This window comes from Podarcis cretensis (assembly GCF_951804945.1).
Source record: "Podarcis cretensis genome assembly, chromosome: Z".
NCBI classification, from domain to species: domain Eukaryota; kingdom Metazoa; phylum Chordata; class Lepidosauria; order Squamata; family Lacertidae; genus Podarcis; species Podarcis cretensis.
The window spans coordinates 16,217,739-16,233,724 of record NC_137184.1 but is presented as its reverse complement, the minus strand read 5'-3'; the positions used below and the strand labels follow the sequence as shown (position 1 = coordinate 16,233,724).

At 46.2% G+C, this 15,986-nt stretch overlaps 1 protein-coding gene across 4 annotated transcripts in view; it reads left to right on the top strand.

The window, feature by feature from the left end:
* SH3GLB2 (SH3 domain containing GRB2 like, endophilin B2) overlaps nt 1-15,986 on the top strand; it is a 49,004-nt gene that overhangs the window by 13,710 nt on the left and 19,308 nt on the right. For all 4 annotated transcript variants that reach the window (XM_079961408.1, XM_079961407.1, XM_079961405.1 and 1 more), the window contains exons 2-5: nt 6,669-6,810; nt 7,866-7,994; nt 10,188-10,321; nt 11,469-11,561. In XM_079961408.1, coding sequence (XP_079817534.1) covers nt 6,669-6,810; nt 7,866-7,994; nt 10,188-10,321; nt 11,469-11,561 — 498 coding nt within the window. The remainder of the gene's footprint in view (nt 1-6,668; nt 6,811-7,865; nt 7,995-10,187; nt 10,322-11,468; nt 11,562-15,986) is intronic.

The following is a 15,986-nucleotide window of genomic DNA, read 5'->3' as shown; positions in this document are numbered from 1 at the left end:
ACCCGCTCTACTTTGAAATCCTGAATAGCAAATCCTAAGTAATTTATGGTGCTAGAGGAAAATTTGGCAAGGGGGGAAAGCTGCTAATGGTAGGCGATTTTTAAAATGAAAACACAGAGAGACAATGAGAACAGAGTGCCTTCTAGTGGTAGGAGGGAAGACAATGCAGGAGACAAACCCCCAAAGGAACGTGACACAAAAAAGCAAGGCTGCCTGGATCCATGCTTTGGCTCTGGAGCTGCAAAATCAATTCCATGCCCTCACCTCGGACACGGATTCTCAGCCGGAGGAGCAAGAACAGCGGCTGCAGACCTCAGACCACACCAAAGTGGCAGTGGAAGGTACAGTGCGCATAACGATTCCTCACACGATTCCCCAGAGAAGAAAGAGATGTCTGGTGGTGGCAAGTGACTCCCTACGGAGGGGGACAGAGGCATCAGTGTGTGGAGGAATGACTCATGGTTTCACTTGTCTCTACACAAATGCACAGAGCATGGGAAGCAAGCAAGAAGAACTTGAACTCAAATACAGGGTGTCAGATATGACCCAGCAGGCATTACTGAAACCTGGCAGGATGAAACTCATGACTTGAATGTAGAAACTCAGGGGTACAACTTGCTCAAAAGAAATACAGTGGTACCTCAGGTTAAGTACTTAATTCGTTTTGGAGATCCGTTCTTAACCTGAAACTGTACTTAACCTAAAGCACCACCTTAGCTAATGGGTCCTCCTGCTGCCGCCACGCTGCCGGAACACAATTTCTGTTCTCATCCTGAAGCAAAGTTCTTAACCCGAGGTACTATTTCTGGGTTAGCGAAGTCTGTAACCTGAAGCGTATGTAACCCGAGGTACCACTGTAGTTCAAACAGGAAGGGAGGAGGAGGAGCATTTTATGTAAAGGATGTGTACACTTGTGAAGAGATCCATGACCTGGAGTATGGAAGGCAGACCGAATGTGGGTGCAGGAGAGGGAAACAACAGATGATGGCTTCCTAGAGCAGATTACCAAACATTCACAAAGGAGAAATATAGTAGTCATGGGAGACTTCAACTGTCCTGATATCAGCTGGGACTCAAACTGCCAAGAATGTAAGGACCAACCAATTCCCTCATTGTCCCGCTGACAATTTCATTTCATAGAAGGTCAAAGAAGCAACAAGGGGGTCATCTGTATTGGACCTGGTCCTCACCAAGAGAGAGTAATTGATCAACAAAGTGGAAGTACTAGAGGAAGTGATCATGTCTTTCATTATGCACTGGCAATGGAAAACTGAGTGTAATCAGACATGAACTCAGGACTTGAAGTAGGCTGATTACCAGAAGCTTAAGGAACTACTGGGTATAGTCCCATGGTCAGAAATATTCAAAGAGAAGGGAATCAAAGATGGGTGGGAGTTGTTGTTGTTCCACGTCTTTATAAATGACTTGGATGAAATTGAGGGGATGTTCATCAAATTTGCAGATGACACCACACTGGGAGGGGTAGTTATTGTCACAGAAGACAGAATCAGGATTCAGGATGACCTTAACAGATTGGAAAACTGGGAACAAACTGAGGACTCCGCTAGGCTGGCAAAGAAAAAGTGATTTATATGTGTTGTGTGTGCAATATAACATTGTGCCACCAGATGGTGACATGGAGTCCCATTTTTCTCTACCTGTTTTCCCTGTTTAAATTTACACCTCTTAAACCTGAAATGCTTCTTTGATGTGTCTAGATCCAGGCTAACAAATTGAATTTCAATAGGGACCACCTGCACCAGTATAAGATGCAGGATGCCTGGATCGCCAGTAGTACAGCTGAAAGAGATGAAGGGGTCTTAGTAGACCACAAGCTTCCCATGAGTCAACAGTGTGATGTATTAGCAAAAAAAGCTAATGCCATTCTAGGCTGCATCAAGAAATCAAAGGAAGCCATAGTACTGCTCTATTCCACCTTGGTTAGACCACACTTGGAAAGACCATAGTCCATCATACAAACCTGCCTGGGTTCTGAGATCTTCAAGGGAGGCCCTGCTCTTGGACCCAGTACCCTCCCAGGCACACATGGTGGGCACATAGGAGAAGGCTCCTTCCCTAGAGAACCTAAACAGGCTCCTTCCTTGCTTTCCTTCTGTTAGCAGGTGAAGACCTTTTTGTTCCAACAGGCTTTTGGGAATTACCTGGCTTTTTGGAAAGGGCCAGTGCTGTTATGTATTTATTGTAATTATCTGTATATTTTAATAGAGCTGAGAGAGATAGATCTTATTCTAATTAGTGTTCAATTGCTTTTTAATGATTGTTTCCTATGTTTTAGCTTTTCCTATTTTATCTGTAAGCTGCCTTGAGTACCTTTCCAGCAGGGAAAGGTGGGATGTAATAACAATAGTCATATCACCACCCTGGAAACAAACTGGAATGGATTCAAAACCAGACATATAATCTAAATTTCAATCAAGCTTTCTGCAGACAAATCAGGATGCATGTTGAATAAATAGGTTGCTGGAGGGAACCCCCAGTCTTCAAAAAAAGGGGTTTAACTTTGAGGTTAACAGTAAGTCTTTGTGCCAGAGGCGATGGACCACTCTCCATTGTTGCTCCCCTTCTGTTGGCCAGGGAGTGAAACAATGCACGCATTTCGTGTTGAGCGGCAGATTTTCCTCCCCACCTCCAGGCTGAGGAAACTCTACTCCAACATGAAATATTGATTTTCCTGGGCTGCAGCTTGCCTCCCCTCGCCAATGTGGGCGAGAGGCTCCCTGCAAAAACGCCAGCCTACATTATTCATTGCCGGCATAAATGCGACCCTGCCTTCCTGGGACTGAAAACAAGGCCAGTTACTTTTACTCCTCTTGGCCCAAAGTCTGAAAGAGGAAGATGGGGTGGGGGGGAGGCTTAGTCGCTGCCAACTTTGCACTTACTCCTATGTGTTGGATCCCAAGAAGGAATGTGTGTCTTAGGGCAGGAAATTAAGGTCATAGAATCATAAGATTGGAAGGGACCCAAAAGGTCATTTAGTACAACTTCCTGCAATGTAGAACTCACAGCTAAAGAATCCCAGATGGCCACCCATTAAAATCCTCCAAGGAAGGAGAGTCCACCACCTCCCAAGGGAGACCATTCCACTCTTGAACAGCTCTTACTGTCAGAAAGTTCTTCCTGATCTTTAGTCAGAATCTCCTTTCTTGTAACTTGAATCCACTGGTTTGAGTCCTACCCTCCAGAGCAGGAGAAAACAAATTTGTTCCCTCTTCCATGTAACAGCCCTTGAGATATTTGAAGGTGCCTATCATATCTCCTGGGACGCAGGTGGCGCTGTGGGTTAAAGCCTCAGCGCCTAGGGCTTGCCGATCGAAAGGTCGGCGGTTCGAATCCCTGCGGCGGGGTGCGCTCCCGCTGCTCGGTCCCAGCGCCTGCCAACCAAGCAGTTCGAAAGCACCTCCGGGTGCAAGTAGATAAATAGGGACCGCTTACCAGCGGGAAGGTAAACGGCGTTTCCGTGTGCGGCTCTGGCTCGCCAGAGCAGCGATGTCACGCTGGCCACGTGACCCGGAAGTGTCTCCGGACAGCGCTGGCCCCTGGCCTCTTAAGTGAGATGGGCGCACAACCCCAGAGTCTGTCAAGACTGGCCCGTACGGGCAGGGGTACCTTTACCTTTACCTTTACTTATCATATCTCCTCTTAAGTCTCCTCTTTTCCAGGCTAAGCAGACCCAGCTCCTTCAACCGTTCCTCATAAGGTTTGGTTTCTAGACCCTTGATCATATTGGTCGCCCTCCTCTACACACATTCCAGCTTGTCAATATCCTTAAACTGAGGTCACCACAACTGGACAAAATTATCCAGGCATGGTCTGACCAAGGAAGAAAAGGAAATAATAGCTTCCCTTGATCTGGACACCAAACATCTATTGAATATGCAGAGAATGGCATTAGCATTTTTTGCTATTTTTCATTCAAAAGCCCCTGCCTACTAATGATATAGGGATGCGGGTGGTGCTGTGGGTTAAACCACAGAGCCTAGGACTTGCTGATCAGAAGGTCGGTTGTTCGAATCCCCACAACGGGGTGAGCTCCCGTTGCTCGGTCCCTGCTCCTGCCAACCTAGCAGTTCGAAAGCACGTCAAAGTGCAAGTAGATAAATAGGTACGGCTCCAGCGGGAAGGTAAACAGCATTTCCGTGCGCTGCTCTGGTTCTCCAGAAGCAGCTTAGTCATGCTGGCTACATGACCCAGAAGCTGTACGCCGGCTCCCTCGGCCAATAAAGCGAGATGAGTGCCACAACCCCAGAGTCGGTCACGACTGGACCTAATGGTCAGGGATCCCTTTACCTTTACCTATGATATGGAGTGAAAAACTTTCCAGTTCAAAATCTTCTGTAAACCACCCATTGCTGCTCCCACCCCCGGATGCTATACTGTACAGTCGGTGTATTGCAGCTAACTCTGTTCTACTCAGAGAAAACGCATTGAAATTCATGGATCTAAGTGAGTCATGCTTTTCAATTTCAGTGGGTCTGCCTTGGGGTGTTTTGGTTCCATTTTGCTTATTACACTTCCCTGATTTTGAGCTGAAAGTGCTGAAACATACTTTCTCCTCCCCCGGCACCCCCCAAGAAAAAAATACCCACTTTTGTTTGGGAGGCTTTTATTGCATTGTTTGCTTTTCCCCTCTAGTCAACTTTACAATGCAATGCTTGAGTTGTTGTTGTTGCTGCTGCAGTTGAGAGGGCTTTGTAGCACTTGCTGAAAATACTGTCTCTCCATAAGCAAATCCTAGCTTGGAATGTGCTGAGCCAGTCTGTACCCATTTACTATTTTTAAAAATGGTTTGGGCGTCGATATGTCATTCTGAAAAGCAGGCATGGGGAACCTGGTGCCCCACAGATGTTGCTAGAATCTCATGATAGGTTTAGGGAAAGACCCATTGCCTGAAACCCTGAAGAACAGCTGCCAATCATTGTGGACAATATTGAGCTAAATGGATAAGTGTTCCAATTCAGTGGAAAGCAGCTTCCATTGTCCCTGTCTGCATTTACCATATTTCCCATTATTCCTATAAAAAGGAACATACTGCTTTGCTACCCAAATCTATCAGGCTACAGACAATTAGCATATGTAGCCTGAAGACTGTGGCTGAGTCATAATTTGAGTCAGACCTGCTTCTGCTAGGATTTGTACAACTGCTGGAAACGTGGCCAGTTTTGCATCAAGAGCCACACACCCAAAAATATACTGGTAAAGTCTGTATGTTGCCAGAGTTTTAAAATAAAACTGGGAAGACCCATAGTTCAATGACAGAGCATCTGTTTTGCATGCAGAAGGTCCCAAGTTTGATACCCAGCAGCATCTCCAGGTGAGACTGGGAAGACAGGTCCCCTGCCTGAAACCCTAGAGGGCTGCTGCCAGCCAGTATAGACAGTACTGAGCTAGATGGACCAATGGTCTGACTGGATAAGGCAGCTTCTTATGCTCTTGTTTAAAACCAGTCATTTCTTCAGAACATTGAGGACTGGAATCTTACTTAACTTTTTAAGGGCTACAGCTCAGTGGCAGAGCACATGTTTTGCATGCAGAAGGTCCAAGGTTCATCTCCAGGAAGGGCTGACAATGGAAAACCTGAAGCACAGCTGCTGGTCAGTGTAGGCAATACTGAACTAGATGGACCAGTAGTCTGGTTTGATATAAGGCAGCTTCCTGTGTTCCTGAAATATGGAAGGCAAGGTAGGAACAGTTGCTGGTGTCTAAGTAATACCCTGAGACCTCCCACCATTTACGATCTGTGGCTTTTCAAAAGCCTTCTGTGGTTCCATTCTAACGAGGCATCATGAAGATGAGCGATGAGCTCTGCTGGAGCTCTCAAGAAAGAACTGGCAATGTGCCCTATCATATTTTTGCCTCTCCATCCTCTCAGCAAAGCAACTAGCAGGCTGTATTCTTGTGCAAATATTTGGCACGTAGGTTGCAGCCTAAAATTTCTGTTGCACCCATCATGCAGAATTCTGAGTTGCGGTTCTAGGCTGCACCACTTCCTAGAAGGGTGGACTTTAGAATCATAGAATCAAAGAGTTGGAAGGGACCCTGAGGATCATCTAGTCCAACCCCCTGCAATGCAGGAATATGCAGCTGTCCCATACGGGGATGGCGTTTTCAGCACCACACTAACCAACTGAGCTATCCAGGCTTTTTTTTAAAGGAAAAGAAGCAGCATTCTGTGACGCACAATGTTCAATGCTCTTAAAGGCACGCTAACCCCTACACCAGGGGTCAGCAAGCTTTTTCAGCAGGGGGCCGGTCCACTGTCTCTCAGACTTGTGTGGGGGCTGGACTATATTTTTTGGGGGGAGGGGAATGAACAAATTCCTTTGCCGCACAAATAACCCAGAGATGCATTTTAAATAAAAGCGCACATTCTACTCATGTAAAAACACCAGGCAGGCCCCACAAATAACCCAGAGATGCATTTTAAATAAAAGGACACATTCTACTTATGTAAAAACACGCTGTTTCCCAGACCGTCCGTGGGCCGGATTGAGAAGGCAATTGGGCTGGATCCGGTCCCCGGGCCTTAGTTTGCCTACCCACGCCCTACACCATACTAGCTCTGATACATTAATCCCGTCCCACCCCCAATACCATTTTGGGCGAATTAAAATCTTTCAATTTTTGTCTCCCTCACCCCCCCACTGCAGTTCACAGAGGAGAAGTTTGGCCAGGCCGAGAAGACAGAGTTGGATGCCCACTTTGAAAACCTCCTGGCCCGAGCAGACTGCACCAAGAACTGGACAGAGAAAATCTTACGTCAAACTGAAGTCCTCTTGCAGCCAAACCCTAGTAAGAACCTCTTTAGGTTTTGGAGGAATTGATCCATTGGGTGTCATGGGTGGGGGCCCCCTCGGCTCTGTCAGGATCTGGCATGGTTTGGCAGCCCCAGATGTAAGAAGAGGAGGAAGAAGGAGCACACGATGTGGGGCCTGGAAAGCTGGCATCTAGGGATGGAGAGAGGAGATCCTCTCCTTGTAATCCTTGTTGTCAAAGAGGAGGAAGTAGATCTGCCACCTCTCTCCACCACCCTGTGCAGAGCTCCTTTCATATTTGCAGCTAGCCCCAAATATTGTTTTGTTTTGCTTAAAGCATTTCTTAACCACACCTCATTAAAGAGATTGCAAGGCAGCAGGCAAAAGCACACACGCACACACAAAAATGAATCTGTGCAGCGTGTAAAAGCCATTTCAAGTAACACAGAACCATAATGGACGACCGCAAGCCCAAGATTTAAAAACATGAAAAGCTTAAGTACTGTATTGTGGTTTTGTTTTTTGTTTCGTAAAGTAAAAACGGCAAGAAATCATCCAAATTGGCTAAACAAATAGGAGGGTCTCCAACCCACTTCCAAGAAGCTTGTAAAGTCTACAAGCCAGCCTTTCGGGGGTGGGGGGCATTCCAAAGTGGGACACTGTCATAGAGGCACTTTTCATTGTACAGTCATACCTCCTGTTGCATCCGCTTTATGTTGTGTCTTTTCGAGTTACATCACGCAGGAACCTGGAAGTACCGGAACGGGTTACTTCCGGGTTTCACCACTTGTGCATGTGCAGAAGATCACGCTTTGCACATGCACAGAAGCACCAAATCATGCCGTGCGCCTGCGCAGATGCAGCACTTTGAGTCGCAGGAATTTCACGTTACAGACGGGCCTTTGGAACAGATCCCAGTCTGTAACACAAGGTACCACTGTACAATTAAAGAATTAATCTAAAAACGTTGGCCATCCCTGCTGAAGTGCCTGCGTCACTGCCTCTGCAGGCTTGACTTCTCCCCAGAGATACAAGATATTTTCCCAAAATGCTTTTAAGACCTAACACAATCTCTTTTTCCCTACCCACCAGGTGCCAGAGTTGAAGAGTTCCTTTATGAGAAGTTGGACCGAAAGGTGCCCTCTCGGGTCACCAACGGGGAGCTCCTGGCTCAGTATATGATTGAGGCAGCCAATGACTTTGGTCCTAATTCCCCTTATGGTGAGTTTTGTGGACATAGCACATAGCTCTTTGGAGAAGATAAGGGCTGGTGAGTCTCTCATCAAGCCTTACCGCCATTGTGTCTTCAGGGATGTGCAGAGGACTTGCGTGTGGAGGTTGGTGGTTGCTGTGAAAAAATGGTTGGCTAAACAAGCCATACTAGGTCTTTGGACTGCCACTACTTCCTGCTCATAAAGCAGATGAGGCAAAGCTATTGTTGGTAGCCTCTAACTCTCCAGCAGGCCCTAGCCAAAATGGCCAGAAGTCAGGCACAATGGAAGTGGCAGACTCTCCAAATGTGGGTGGCCTTTTCCTGGTCATCCTGCGACAGAGAAGGCAAGTTTGGGGTCCCCTACAACCCTTTTGCTCATCTGAAGAGTTCTGTTTCCACAAAAATCAATAAACGTTCTTTTGCCGCAGCCAGAACCTCCTGAAATTTGTACTCTCGGACAATCAGGCACGAATTTGCCTGTTCTCTCTACCCTGATGCTCCTCAATTTGATTATGCTGGGTTCTTGCAAAATCCATTACGGCCCCAAGGCTCAAGTTAATGATCTCGGTCTCCTGTAATTGCATGGTGATCACACCCACACCCAAACACCGGAGACTCCACGCAACTCCCTTTAGCCCATCCAAATGAAAATGGCTGCAGTCTGGGAGTGGTGCAATATTGCTTGGGGATGTAACCTCATTCTTTGGCCTGTAATCACTGCTCCCCCTTCACATTATTGCAACTCAGCCAAAAACAGTCTAACTGAAATAACTATGCAGTCTCCTCCTGACTAACCCTTGCCTTAGTTTCCTGCCTTCCTGTTACTCTCCCCACCCTGGCTAAAGCAGGGGGGTGACTCCCTACCTGACTCCTGCCCTTTTCTTTTTTAAGAAATATATTATTGATGTAAATCAAATGAATCAATACAATAAAAACAAACAGAAGTGCAAAAAAGCAGTGCACTATATTTGGGAGCGACAAAACATTAAGTTGGTAAAGTACTTAAGACCATCAGGAAAGCCAAATTTCACATTGTACTGGAGAGATGGAATCCTGGGCATCCTCATTTCTTGTTTATAAGATATAATCCCATCAAACAGCATAGGATTTTTTTCAGGATCCTCCAAGCCTTTATGCACATAATTTATGAGTGTGTCCACCCCCCCCCCAGCAAGTATTAAACTCTGCATTTTTTAAAATTCCAAACTAAAAGTCGCAAGTCCTGCAAAGCTTTTCCATATGGGGACCATTGAGCTTCCAGCAACTGCCAGTTTCCATGTCAAGAATTCCTGAGAGTTGAAACCTTTCAGTTTATCAACCCATAGATTTAGTAAACAAAGCTGCGGTGAAGTTGGAATGGGATGTTTGAGTATTTTGGCCATTTCTTGGCAAGCCATTGTTCAGAACTGGAATACTTGTGGGCAGCCTCACCATGGATGGAGAAAGGTTCCTTTCCCCCCACAATCCCTCCAACAGCTATGAGGAGATTGTGACATAGAGGCAATTTGTGCTGGTATATAGCGCCACCCGCATAGGATTTTTATGGAATACTCTCACGTGAGCTTAGGCAGACCTGTATGGTTTGGGTTATTACAGCACGGGTGGCGCTGTGGGTTAAACCACACAGCCTAGGACTTTCCGATCAGAAGGTCGGAGGTTCGAATCCCCACGATGGGGTGAGCTCCCATTGCTCGGTCCCTACTCCTGCCAACCTAGCAGTTCAAAAGCACGTCAAGTGCAAGTAGATAAATAGGTACTGCTCTGGTGGGAAGGTAAACGGCGTTTCTATGCGTTGCTCTGGTTGGCCAGAAGTGGCTTAGTCATGCTGGCCACATGACCCAGAAGCTGTACACTGGCTCCCTCAGCCAATAAAGCGAGATGAGCGCTGCAACTCCAGAGTCGGCCACGACTGGACCTAATGGTCAGGGGTCCCTTAACCTTTATACCATTTAGAATATTTTATTTGCATGTTGCAGGCCTTTCTTCCATATAAGTTTAAAGCTGGTATAAATATCTACTAATTCTGCACATGTACCCAACACCAAACCTTTTTTTGCCCTTTTGCCCTTGAGCCAATAAAAGTGCCCTGAACCACCATTGTCACCTCTCACCTGCGGAGAGGTGGAGCTGGCCTGACACAGGTGAAGACGTTGCCCAGGTCAGCTGCCTGAAGTCCCTTTGCTGTGTCTTCTCTCTCACAGGGAAGACCCTCATCAAAGTTGGTGAAACAGAGCGGCGCTTGGGCGGAGCAGAGAGGGACTTCATCCACTCTGCCTCCATCAACTTCCTCAGCCCTCTGCGCAATTTCCTGGAGGGAGACTGGAGAACTATTTCGGTAAGTGGTTGGGGCTTAGACCACCTGTTTTGCATGGAGAGGGTCCCAGGTTCAGCCCCCAATGGCACCTCCAGGTAGGGCTGAGGAATGTCCCCTGCCTGGCACCCTGGAGAGCCACTGCCAATCAAGGTGGACAATACTGAGCTAGGTGGGCCAATGGTCTTGTTCAGTATAAGGCAGTCTCCTGTGTTCCTGTTTAATTCAGTTCGCTCTTCAGAACTCTGAGGGCTAGAATCTTTATGCTTAGGCAAAGGGCTGTAGCTTCTGACTTACGGGAAGGGCTGCCTAAATCCTGGAAAGCCTCTGCGAATCAGCGAAGGCAATATTAAGCTAGGTCCTCAGTAGAAGACAGCTTCCTATGAGAAGGCCAGTTTTGTGGCAGTGAGAGAGAGGAGTTGACTTCTGAGACATTTTCAGAGAGATGAGAGGGGGTTAATTAATGTCTAGGAGGAATTAAATAAATGCTACGATATTTTCCAACCAAGAAATAAGTAGTGTTAGACCAGCATCTGCGCCACGGGTGGTAGTGAGTCCACCAGTGGAAATCAGTGGACCTAACTTAGTCATGTTCATTCATTTCATTGGCTCTACTCTGGGTAAAACTTGGCCAAACACCACCTCAGTCGGTTCAAAGCACATGCATGCCCACCCCCCAAAAAAAGAATCCTGGGAATTGTAGTTTAAGAGCACTAGGAATTGTAGCTCTCTGGGGGGAAGCTGTTTTAATTCCTGCTTGGTTTTATAGCTTTTAATTGGTTTTCTTTTTTCTTTCATCTTTGCAAACCACTTAGAGACTATTGCAGTTGGGTCACTTTAGAAGAGGATTGGACGCGTTAATGGGAGGCAGATAAGGCTGTCAATGGCTACTTGTCACAAAGACTTTTATGCTCTGCCTCCAGGACCAGAGGCAGTAACACTTTAACACAGCAGTTTCTGGAAACCACAGGAGGGGAGAGGGCTCTTGAGGGCTTCCTATCGGGGCACCTGGTCAACCACTGTGAGAACAGAAGGCTGACTAGATGGCTCCTCTTTAGCCTGATCCTGCAGCCAGGCTCTTTGAATGTTCTTATGTAGCTATGCAGTAAGAAAGCCTTTTTCCTTTTGCAATCTTGACTCTTCTCCCCACCCTTCCCTTCTTCCTTCCCAGAAGGAGAGACGGATCCTGCAAAACCGCCGTCTAGACCTGGATGCGTGCAAAGCAAGGCTGAAGAAAGCAAAGGCTGCAGAGGCCAAAGCAGCGGTAATGCTCCTCCCCTCTCCTCCCCACTTACTTCCTTGTTGACAATCCTCTTGTGTGTTTTATCCCCCCTCTTTCCCACCCATGTAGTCTTTTTACTCATGCCTGCATGTGACAGATTCCAACATGTGCTCTGCTACTCCACCCCCCTCTGGTGGGCTTGAATCTCTTCTGAACTGCATGCAATGCATCATCTAGGGAGGGGAGGAAGGGTTAGGATGTCTGAACTCTCCTCTCTCCTTCCCTGACCCCCCCCCTACCTGCAAGCCAGAGTGAGTAATAGAAAAGTTTTCAGCGGGTTGACACAGAAGGTGCCTGTTGAATCTCCAGTGGCAGAGAGTTCCACAGGACTGGGTCAATGATAGTAAAGGCTCAGTTTCTCATTGTTGTCAGAAGAGCCTCACCAACTAAAGTGGTCCCTGAGGCACCCTGGAAATAAGTGGTTCAGGGCTCTTTGTACATTAATACAAGGACCTTGGCTCATTAGTGAGAGGGCAGCCACTTTTTAACTCAACCAATTACCCCTGCCCTATCTAATGTGTCTGCATTTGGGATTCTGCATCTAAAGTCCTACGCGCCTGGGTGGTCCTTCAGATAGCCCAGTCCTCTAAAGTGGGAGGTGATAGGATCTAGGTTTCAGCACCAAGTGTGACCTGGGGTGCAAATTAGAGTAGCTGAACTCTTACTTTCCCTCCAGGAGGAGGCAGATTCCTGCAGAACAGCTGGAATAAAGTTGTTGGGGAAGGGTGTTTGCACCTCATCTCCACACCCTGCATTAAAAATGGGCAATTCTGCCGTTTTTTGGTACATAAAACAGGCCAGGCACGCAATGGAGAGATTGAATGTCACAGTCAGACCCTTAACTGATCACTGTCATTGTCGGAAAGGCTTGACCCCAGTTTTGGGCTGAGCAGTGGTTGTTCGTGGGACTTAAACTCTTGACCACATTTAATGCGTCTTGAGTTTTATGTTACATATTAGCTGACGGGGGGGGGGGGAAAGGGTCGAGTTGGGATCCACTGTCACAAGGAGGCTGTGTTCAGTTCTTCCAGCCCCTACTGGTTGTAGGAAAGAAGCTGTTGGCCGTGGTACCAATAGCCAATTCCCTCCTGCAAGAGTCAGAAGCTGGAGGGGAGATTTTAACCAGGGCTGTGTGTTGCACAGAGGAAAACCTTCAACCAGTGTAGGTGGGGACCTGTGGCCCTCCTGGTGGACTGAACTCCAAATACCGTCAGTGCCCAACCAGCATAGCCAGTAGTCAGGGATGATGGGAGTTGTAGTCTAGCAATATTGGGTGGTGGGGGCACAGGTGTTTTAACAAAAAGCAAAACTGACTCAGACATCTATAAATGCAATAATGCATTTAACGTGATGTTGCTTCTTTATTCCACCTTACCCATTCTGTTCCGACCAAACTTCAGGTATCCAACTGGCTGATTCCACATAGGTTCTCAAGAAACATTAGCTTACTAGGTTGCCAAATGCACAAGTTGGCCCTAGTGCCTCTGGTTCTTAGGGTTGCCTGCTTACTAAAAACCATGATGACATGAGTCGTTTTTTGTAATTAAAAAAACCCCCACCCAGATTCCTATTTATACCATACATACACACACCTCTGGCTATCCAGATGTTGGGACTCCTGACTCCCACCAGGTTAGCCAGCATGGTCAATACTCAGGAACAGTGGGAGTTGTAGTACAGCAATGTCTGGAGGGCCAAGGTTTCCCACTCTCCCCTCCCTGCAAACTGAGTGCCTGTTACAGGGTGAGGCCACATCCTAGCCAACCTCTCTGATAACAGCACATTTTGTCAAAAGTCTCGTCCTGTTTTTTCTAGGGCTTAAAAATAATAATTGCAGGAGATTGGGAGGTTTACACTGAAACTGTACTGAGTATGGCGCGTAATAAAGTGGTTGCAGCTGCCACTTGAGCAGGGAAAACGTTTGTGTGAACTTGCCTTTTTTGCTAGAACTGAAAAGTGTTTGGTTTGAAGTACCAGCTTCTCTTGTGTTCCGACCCCACACCACCCTCTCTCTGGGGCTTGCCTGCCATTATCCCTCCCCTATATCCCTCCTTGGCCCCCAGCCCTTCAATAGGAGGAAAGAAACATACCTCCATCCCACCTTCTCTTAAATCCAGTCGCCCAAAACTAGGGGAGGGTGGATCTGACCATTTCAGCTGGGAGGAGTGAATCTTTCAATAGGGCTGCTGTCAATTTCTGCTTGTCTCTGGTTCCTGATATTTCCAGTCTTAAATCCAGTTCTCCACTTTTCCACATCAATATGATAATATATATATTTTAAAGTCTTCGTGAAAATTCAGCAGCATGAAATTTTCATGCAAATTTCATATATATATATATATATATATATATATATATATATATATGAGACTTTTGCATATTTCCTCCTCTTATAACACCACCTTTCTATGCTGCATTTCACTAATACATGCATTTATCTATAAACTCTTGACCTCAGTAAATGGCTTTTTGTACACGTTACTAGGCTGGAGAACTGAATTGCAAAATTTGGGTAATTTTTGAAAGCTGGGTGTGTTTCAGTTTGCACACCATTTTGGAAAGTGCAGATTTGGTAACATTCTCCTTAAAATGTGAACTGAATCTCCCTTCTCTCCATCTGTATCCACAGCCCACCATCCCTCCCCACTGCAGAATTGCAAACCTTCTCCCTATCTCTGACTTCCTTATCCTCTCATAGAGCTGATTTTGCCATCCAAAGCAAATTTCTTTCCTGTTCTCCTGAGTTGACTCTTTCCTTGTCTGTTAGTTTCTTTCCCCTCCTAACTTCTGAATTTCTTGCCTTTTGTGTTGCTGATGTTTTTGTCCACTAACCTCTCTGTTCTGTCTTTTTTTTTTATTCTGTGATTTTGCTCAGTGTGAGGGAGATGTGAGTATTATATTGTGTTTATGGTGCTGTGACGTTTTGACCTGAAATGCTTCTTATTGTCCCACTTCCATCCAGAAATCTTTTTTTTGAAAGAGAGTCCTCTTTGCCCAGTGGGGACTCGCCCTGGAGAATGCACTTGAAATGTGTGTGTGTGTGTGTGTGTGTGTGTGTGTGAGAGAGAGAGAGAGAGAGAGAGAGAGAGTGCGTATGTGTGTGTGAGAGAGAGAGACCTGCCTGTGGCAGAAACAGCTGACTGGCTGATTTCATCCACAGAGCCTACAATCATTTCCGTTTTCCAAAGCCTTTTTGTAAGTGTTTGCTCAAGAGGCAGAGTTTTGGGGTGGGGAGAGGAGAATGGCAGTCAGGGTGGTGTGTGTACCTGTTGTGATACAGTTTTGTTTTGTTTTTAAGCTGCAAAATTTGACTTTCATTTTAAAGTCAAGTTTCTAGTCCTTAATGGGTACAAAGATACTTGGGGGGGGGATGCATTTTTCCTGGGTTGAGATATCTGTTTCAGTACCTTCCCACTTCTCTCGCTTTGCACAAATTAGCCATCATGCATGTTTGCATAATCTGGGCAGATCACAGAACTTCAGTGCAGAATTCTGATACAATTATTATTATTATTATTATTATTATTATTATTATTATTATTATTATTATTTATTAAAAAGCCAGAGTACACACAGCCCTGGTGTGGTTAAAGAATGTGTGGATTGTGTGTATGATTTATCATGGGAACTACAAGATTATGGTTCTCCAGCTATAAATAATGGGCTGGATAATGGAGGATCAGGGCTCAGACTTTCTCAAAAAGGGTATGAGCTTTTTGGAAAATTCCTGCAGTGCTGCGCTGTCTGAGCTACCAAACTCAGCCTTTTTCTGCATTTTGAGCTACCAAACTCAGCCTTTTTCTCCCTAATCCAGGTGTGGGGAACCTTGACCCTCCAGATGTTACTGAACTACAATTCCCATCATCCCAGGCCATTGGCCATGCTTGCTGAGGCTAATGGGAACTGTAGTTCCACAACACTTGGGGGGACATAGGTTCCAGACACCTGCCCTAATCCTTGCAGCACAGTATTAAGGGGGATACATTCTCAGGCTTCCCACACTGCCTCTTGATCACTGCTTGCATATGGTGGCTATTGGCACGCAAAGAGGCTTGCCTCTTCCACAGCTCCTATTTTGCTGGCATGAAGCGGCTTGCCTCTTCTGCAGTTTCCTTTTTTTGTTTGTTTTGCCAGAATGGCCATTGTGGGTATCTCGGCTAGACTGCATCCTTGAGCCACAAGACTTGGAGAGGCTCTCAGAACTATATATCAATATATATATATAATGTGCAGTCAAAAAAGAGAAAGCATGGGCATGACCTCAGGATTCCTGCTCTTGACAATGGGCTCCCTTTCTCCTTCTGCCGCTTCCCTGTCTCAGAAATGAGGGTTAAGGTGTTCCAGACATCCTGTACAAGAACATCTTGCTATGTTGCTTATTGCTGCCTCTAAACCTTACCTGAATTT